At 43.6% G+C, this 8,373-nt stretch overlaps 1 protein-coding gene across 1 annotated transcript; it reads right to left on the bottom strand.

Annotated features, from left to right (window-relative positions):
• Positions 1-2,513: 2,513 nt before the first annotated feature.
• KCNE2 (potassium voltage-gated channel subfamily E regulatory subunit 2) lies at positions 2,514-3,541 on the bottom strand. The gene has a single exon (XM_035283002.3). The coding sequence runs from the start codon at positions 3,415-3,417 to the stop codon at positions 3,046-3,048; it is 372 nt and encodes a 123-aa protein (XP_035138893.1). The 5' UTR covers positions 3,418-3,541; the 3' UTR covers positions 2,514-3,045.
• Positions 3,542-8,373: the final 4,832 nt, after the last annotated feature.

Raw genomic sequence — 8,373 nt, 5'->3', positions numbered from 1 at the left:
CTCAGGTGATCCTCCCATCTTGGCCTCCCAAAATGCTGGGATCACAGGCATGAGCCACTGCACCCAGCCAGAAAAAAATTTGATTTTGCTCTCCATGTGTTTGTTTACCTGTCTCAGAGGTAAACAAAACCAGTCACTAGTTATACCAGCAAGGATTAACTGAAATCATTAGCTCTTGCCCGAGGAAAGTGGCCCAGCCCAATTACCCTTTGTGCAAAGGTAACTGAGTGGGAACGGGGCTTGAGCAGAGTGAAGGAAGTGGAAATGCATAAAAAACAGGAAGGGGTTGGTCAGTGTGATCTGGGTTTGTTAATTGGCTCTTATCGAGAAAGAAACAAACTTCTGTCTATAATGAGGGGGCAGTAAGTTAGAGCAAGGCATCCACTCAGCAAGGAGACTTCGAATGTTTGCATTTCAAAGAGACAATACCGTTCTGAATGGTAGAAGATTTACATGTCAAAGTGGGAGAGAAAGGATTTATAATTGCAGACTTTCTAAAGTAACTGCTTTAAGAGAGGGATCAGGGGACTGTCTGCCAGTCACCAGGTTTTGGTTGGAACAGATAGTAAATTCTTCAGGCAGCATTCACTTTTCTCAGGCAGACAGTTTAGCTTTCAGCCCTTAGAACCTATGCTAGTGTTTGAGTCTCTTAGTGTGCGAAGGTGGGCGAAATCATTTGTGCCAAGAGTCTGCAGTTTGTATAGGGCCAAGAAGAGGACTCAGAGGGGCTTGATAGTTTGGTTAAGGAGAGGGTCTTTGTCACCTGATAGAAACCTCGGATTTCTGTCTAGATGCAGAGCAGAGTCCTGGGATTTAAAGCCTAATGGCTGCTCTAGGCTCTCTGGGATGGATGTTTCTGGGTGGGACAGCATTTCTGGGTTTCTGATCTGAGGAGGGAGGCTGTTCTTCCTACATCTGCTCTTGGAATATGGGTGGTTTTCTCTAACACGGGACTGAATGCTTCAGGTGGCATGATTGCAAATCTGTTATTAGGAAGTAGATACCTTGTATATCTCACTCTGTAATTTTAAAGAGACAAATCTTGTGGTTGGAGTAAGGAGTCCTACAAGCGTGCTCTGAAGAAGAGCTCTTTTTCTCAATTTTGTCCTAGTGCCCTGAGGCTTGAGGCCTTGCCTATTATTGCTGTGCCTTGGCTGGGGTGTCAGGGGGAGAACAGGGTAAACTAGGAGGCATGAAGCTGTGGAATGGTGAGGCCCCACATCTCTCTACTGCCATTGACCTGCTCCTCTCAGCTCCTCTGAGAAAGAAGACCTTGACCTGTGTTAGACATGCCCTCCTGTCCCTGCGCTGGCTGGCCATATCCCTTTTTCATTGATCTCTGTTAGGGCTTTGTCACATTGTACCATAATGTTTAGCATCTGACTCCATCTCTACTGTATGAGGATCCCTGAGCTTAGGGATCCTGTGCATCTTTTTGTTTTGTTTTGTTTTGAGACAGAGTCTTAACGCTGTCACGCAGTCTGGAGTGCAGTAATGCAATCTCGGCTCACTACAACCTCCGCCACCCAGGTTCAAGCGATTCTCATGCCTCAGCCTCCCCAATAGCTGGGATTACAGGCACCTGCCACTACACCTGGCTAGTTTTTGTATTTTTAGTAGAGACAAGGTTCCACCATGTTGGCTAGACTGGTCTTGAACTCCTGACCTCAGGTGATCCACTCGCCTTGGCCTCAAAAATTCTGGGATTACAGGCATGAGCCACTGTGCCCGGCCTTGTTCATCTTTATACTCCTGGGGTCTAGGCCAGTGAACCAAGTAGATCAATGTTGCCTGATTGAATTAGTGAATGAAATCATCTCCTCTCAGTGGACTGTAGTTATCTCATCTATAAATGAAGTGTTCTGCCAACAGTAGAATGATCAGCCTTGACATTCTATGTATCCTGCACCCCGTGGTACAAAATATTAAGTAGTTCCTGTCTAGGTCTTCAGAAGGCATCAGCAATTTAGACCCTTTCTGAACCTTTAGTTTCTTAAACATAAATGCAAATAAGTAATTGTAAACAGAGGAAAACTAAATTAAGTCAAAAGAATACATTTATAATGCAACATTATAACTTTTTTCCTTAAATAATAATAACTTTTTAAGATTAATTCTCTGCAGAACTTTAAATGTTAGTTTTAAAATATGTTCTTGTTATACTGGGTAGTTCTTAAACATTCGACTTCTCTGGTATGGATTGTCCTTTGAAATGTTTGTTCAGGTTCAAGACCAGCTTGGGCAACATAGTGAGACCCTGACTTTACAAAAAAAAAAAATTAGCGGGGTGTGGTGGCACACGTGTCTGTAGCCCCAGCTACTAGGGAGGACTGAGCTGGGAGGATCACTTGAACCCAGGAGGTTAAGGCTGCAGTGAGCTGAGACTACAGCACTTCACTCCAGCCTGGGTGGCAGAGCAAGACACTGTCTCAAAGGAAAAAGGAGAAATGTTGGTTCTGTCTTAAGATTTCTAAATAGATTAAAGGCCAGGAAAACAATAAATACAAAGTAACCTTATGGTTCATTTATTCATCTCTTGAGACTCAACACTCATGAATTAATATTATATATAAATGCCCCTATGTCAATCTCATATGCGAGTGGTAGCTTTTGAGCCTCAGCTTCTACATAATACATCTGGGTTATTTATGAATGGAATTTGTCACACACAAATGATGTTTCATGTGAAAGAAGATTCAGTGCTTTGTAAATCTCTCCTTTCTGTCCCACGGCCACTGCCCAGACACTTTACTTCCAATTTGGCTTTATTTTTACCATTGAATTGATTAAAATGACATTTAGTTGCCCAGAAAATAAAAGAGGTCTTCAGCACAAAATACTACTCCAACAATACTTCAGCACAAAATAAATCACTGAGACTGAAACGTCAGCTATCTTCATTGGCCAACCACATAATCTCCATGAAAATTCTCAACAGAGAACCAGGAACTCACTTTCTTCTCAGAATGACAATTTGGATTTGCCTCGTGGCACTGGCATCTCATGTCTGGATGTCAGGTGTTGGCCTGCTACCTTTCTCCCCTATCAGGGGGCCATTTTGAACCCAGCCGCACCAATATTCTCATGGATGGTGGCCTTTGATTCTTCTAGATTCAAGATTTGGCTCTTGTACTTTTCCTGCCAGTCCTCCACGATGTACTGGTGGTAGGGGTCGTTGGAGTGTTCCTGTCTCTTGGACTTCACGGTGCTCACCAGGATGGCCACAATGATGAAAGAGAACATTCCGATCATCACCATGAGGTACAAGATGACGTAGTTGAAGTTCTCAGCATCCACTTTGGCTTGGAGTGCCTCTTGCTCAGCTGTCATGTTCCTGCGCCAGTCGTCCATGTAAGTAATAAAAACCCTTTGGAAGATGCCTTCCAGCGTCCGTGTGAAATTGGATAAAATAGGCATGTCTCCCTCCTGCTGCAGTTTAAATAATAAAACAGGTGAACAAGGTTAGGAAAACAGATCTTTTCTGGATTTGGCTATGTAAGGGGAGGGAGGGAGGGAGCTGCAGGGGGAGAAGTGATAGTATTTCTTCCTAACCTGGCTGGTGATTGAATGCATATTTTGTTGGTCTTTATACTGACCGTATACATTTTATTCACTATTTTTACAATGCATGATTATTGTACAATAAAAATTTTAATGGCAGACAAAATTATATATATGCTTTGATATCTGCATTGCATGTAAATGTATATATATATATATGAAAATGGAGAAAACATTAGAAATACATAGATCAAAATGTTAACAGTGGGGGGTGTACTTAAAGATACATCTTTCCTTCTTTATGCTTTTCTCATATTCCACATTTTCATCAGTAATCTTGCATTACTTTTGTTTTTTAAAAAATGAGTACCCTCACAAGAGCTAGAATGATGCCACATTCATAACAAGCACTCAACAAACGTCAGTTGAATGAATCAATGACTCATTTATGTTCTCTGTTTTTAGAGAATTGTGGGGCATTTGATATACCATCAAGGGAAAAGATTGCAAGGGGCATTGACAGACTGTCCAATTTGTTCCATCCCCTATGTCTAGGTGACACACTGTCCCAAGTATCCTAAAGGGAGGGGTGTTTACATCCATATTTGAAAGCAGCATTTTAGGTGAGTGATGCCAAGAGACAATCTGAGCGACTATTCCTATTTTTCAAATCCATCTCACATTTTCATCCCCACTGGCGCTGCCCAGCTGCCAGCATCTCTCACCTGGATAATACAATCTCAACAATGTAATACAACATAGCCCTCCCCACGGCCATCTCTTTGGGGCTGTATGTGCCCCTCTCTGCCTTCAATAGCCATCAATGTGCCCCACTTTTTTTTTTTTTTGAGACAGAATCTCACTCTGTCACCCAGGATGGAGTGCAGTGGCACAATCTCTGCTCACTTCAACCTCCACCTCCTAGGTTCAAGCAGAGATTACAGGCATGTGCCACCATACCCGACTCATTTTTTATTTTTAGTAGAGACAGCATTTCACCATATTGGCCAGGCTGGTCTCAAACTCCTGACCTCAGGTGATCCATCCGCCTCAGCCTCCTAAAGTGCTGGGATTACAGGCGTGAGCCACTGCACCCAGCCAGTGCGCCCTTCTGAAAGGGAAAATTATAGTGCCATTTGTTTGCTTCTAAAATGATGGTTAGTTGCTCTTAAAATCAAGTCCTAATTCTTTAATAGTATTTACCCGGTTGGCTGAGCAGGTTTCTGACCACCTCCTCAGTTACCTTTCGCTCACTACAGCTGGGTCACAGCTGACATCTTCGCGCCCTGTCGTAAGCTCTCTTGCCTCAGGACAGCAGCACATTCTGTTCTCTCAACCCAGAATAGCTTTGCCTTTCTCTACCACCTCTACCTCCTCATTCCTTAGGTTCCAGCCTCCTCGTCACTTCTGAGAAGACTTCCCTGGCTTTTCTCTAAATCATTTCCCACCACCATCATCATTTTTCTCCAACAGCGCCTTATTCTTCAAAAGCACGCTTCATATATGCAGGAACTAAATGTGTGCATATATATTTATATTACTCTTGTTTTTTAAACAAATTGGCAACTTCACACCAGCTAGAATAGTGCCATATTTATAACAAGCACTCAACAAATGTCAGTCAAATGAAGTAATGACTCATTTATACTCTCTGTTTTTAGAGAATTATATAGGTGCGCTTTTTTATACATCTCTGTTTTTAGAGAATTGTGGGGCTTTAGATACAACATCAAGGCAGATGATTGCAAGGCAAAAGATTTTTTTATACATACATGTATATAACATATATAGTGTGTGTGTATATAAATTGTGCCTGTGTGTATGTGTGTGGTTTATTGTTTGATGATTGGTTGAGGGGGTTTAGGGTCTCACTTTTCCACTCGGCTGTCATGACTGCCGACTTTGTCTAGCTCGTGATAGCAGATGTCTGACACATAGAAGGCACTCAGCGGACATTTGATTCATGTTAATTCCTAGTGCCAGGTACTATACCGGGTGATGAAACGGCAGAGATGGCAGGAACTCTGTGAGAGGCTCAGCTGAATGGGAGGAACCAAACCAACACAATGCAATGTGCCAAGAGTTGTAAAAGGGATGGATAGAAAGATAAGGGAGCTCAGAAAATGGAGCTGAACACGGTTCCTAGACAGGTTTCAACAAAGCTGGAAGGAGCACAGACAGGCGGTAAACCAGCAATTAGTAAAAGCCCCAGCAACCCAGCGGGGGTTTGCCTGCTGCTGTTCTAAAGACGTGCCTGTCTCTTAAACACGAGACTTTTCTTTCCTTCTCGAAAAGAGAAGTTTCAGATCTTCTGTCTGGGAAAGGAACTTCAATACTACCTGAATAAACAAACCTATTAAACAAACTTGCAGGCATTTCTCCCACAGAGCATACCTCCCCGGGATTTTCCTCCCTGAGAATTACTGTCACCAAGGTAATATATTCTTCTCTGTCTGATATTTTAAGTTCTGTTACTTAGAGAGCTCTAAGATCGTTCTCTCCCTCTCCTGTGCACACAGACTGGTGGGTTGGAAGGAAACTAAACAAATAGATAAGATTCCCCCAAGGTGTATACCAAGCACACTTCCTAAGCAATGTAACAGAGATGCGTTTTTCCCCTTGAAAATTACAGTCTGCTGTAAAAGTTAGCTGAGCTGGCTTTAGTCCACTGGACTAAAACTAGTGGACTTTGCCACTGGCTCTCTCACCCTTTTCTTTTTAATTAACTTTTTTTTCTAATAAAAAAGTAGTGATGAGGTCTCACTATGTTACCAAACTCTTAGGCTCCAGTGATCCCCCTGCCTCAGCCTCTCAAGGTGCTGGGAGTGCGGGTGTGAGCCACTGTGCCAGGCCTTTTTTAAATAAAGAGACAAGCTCTGGCTCTGTGGATGTAGTTCTTTTTCTTTTGTAGGAACCCCGACCAGTTGTCACCAATCCACAGGACTTTCCCTGACCTCCCCCGGTCTAGGCAGAGACCCTTTTTCTGTGCCCCCTCTGCAAATGACCGTGTTAGTTTAGTTTTTCAATTGCGCATATATTACGTGCTTATTCATGAGATCCTCAAAACCACTCTATAAACTCCTGCCGTCACCATGTTTAGTGAGATTAAGTAACTGGAGACCCAGTGACAGGAGAGCTTGAACCCCTGGAAGCAGAGATTGCTTTAATCATCTCTGAATCCCAGGACCCTGCACAGCAATGGGCACAGAGCAAATCTTTACTTAAGATTAGGTGAATTCCTCTCTCTATGGAATTCAATTGGAAACTACCAGGACAGTGATTCATAATTTATTTTTAAGGGGTGTGGGAATTGGGTGGGGGGCAGTGTCCCAGATCCCTCGAAAAGTAAAATAAAATCATGTGACTTTATTTTTCCCCAAGAAAGTATAGAGATGCACATAGGAAGCTCTACATTGAATTTCAGGGGACTCCTGGGCCCCCTAAGGCCCATCCAAGAATCTCTGCCACAAAAGGTCTTTGAGATGAGGGACTTCAGTGCTGAATTCCCCTGGAGTCACAGGGTTGATTTCCAGGTGCAGCCATGGCGGCGTTCACCAGCCTTTTCGAGCTAAGTGGCCCCGACTGCCCATTATTTGTTCAACCCTTCTAATGTGAGCAAAGGCCCCGCTGCTAAGCAGGTCAGGAGGTGCTTTTTGATAACACTTAATCACAGGGAGGGAAAGGGCCTATGGGGATTAAATACCTAAGTGCCGACCCCTCCAGGCCAAATAAATAGGATCCAAAAGGGAATCATTTTTTGAATTCGGATGCATGAGCTGTGGCTGAGTGGTCCATGCCTGCTCCCTGACCACAGGAAAACACCAGTCACAGTGTGTGAAAGCAGTTTCATTGAAGGACATTATGCTAAGACATTCAAATTATAAGTGAATTGACTTCAATTTTTTTATTCCCAAAATTACTATTTAACTGATAGGCATCAACCATATTTGGAGGCCAGGCACAGTGGTTCATGCCTGTAATCCCAGCACTTTGGGAGGCTGAGGCGGGAGGATTGCTTGAATCCAGGAGTTCGAGATCAGCCTGGACAATGTAGTGAGACCCCACCTCTACAAAAAATAAAAAAAATTAGCTGGATGTAGGTGGCCCACTCCTATAGTCCCAGCTACTTGAGAGGATCACTTGAGCCTGGGAGGACAAAGCCACGTGAGCCATGATCGCAGCACTGCACTCAGCGTGGATGACAGAGTGAGGCCCTATCTGAAAAATCAAAACAAAACAAACCGTATTTGGTACACACACTTATCCTACCCCTACTTAGAATATCATAATAGGCATTTACTTTAGTAATACTAAGACAAATGTTACTTATATTCTTTGGACTCATATGAAATAGCCATTTATATAGGTTAGAAATGGTCAAATATGGGCAGTTCATGTGTTTCAACCTAGCAGGAGCTACATTTCCAGCGAATGGTTCTTGCCGAGTCCTGGCACAGGTGGGGCCCAGAAGATGATTTAGGCTGGCCTGCTCTCTGATAGGTGGAATCACTACAGCCGGGAGGGCTTAAGTCACCTGTTCAAGATGACGGGGCTCTCAAGTTGGCCACAGTGCCTGGACTAGAACCCATGTCACCGCAGCCAGGGTCCAGCACTGACTATCCCAGCAGAGGTCACACATTCTAGTAACTCTCCGTTTCCATTGCTGTGACCGGTCAGCTCAACTGGGTACAGGACACAAGACGGAGACCACGGTTTGAGCTTACACGTGTCATTAGTTGTGCCCTGTCTCCAGGCTACAGAATGATCCCCTAATTCCAGCCGTTCCTGTCACGAATGTGTGTTATTCATGACAAGGGCAATCAGGACACTATTAGGAAAGTAGCATCCATTTGACCCCAAAGTCCAGAGTTT

This window comes from Callithrix jacchus, chromosome 21 (assembly GCF_049354715.1).
Source record: "Callithrix jacchus isolate 240 chromosome 21, calJac240_pri, whole genome shotgun sequence".
Taxonomy (NCBI): Eukaryota; Metazoa; Chordata; class Mammalia; order Primates; family Cebidae; genus Callithrix; species Callithrix jacchus.
Note: the sequence above shows the minus strand (reverse complement) of the source record. Positions and strands in the feature narration are given on the sequence as shown.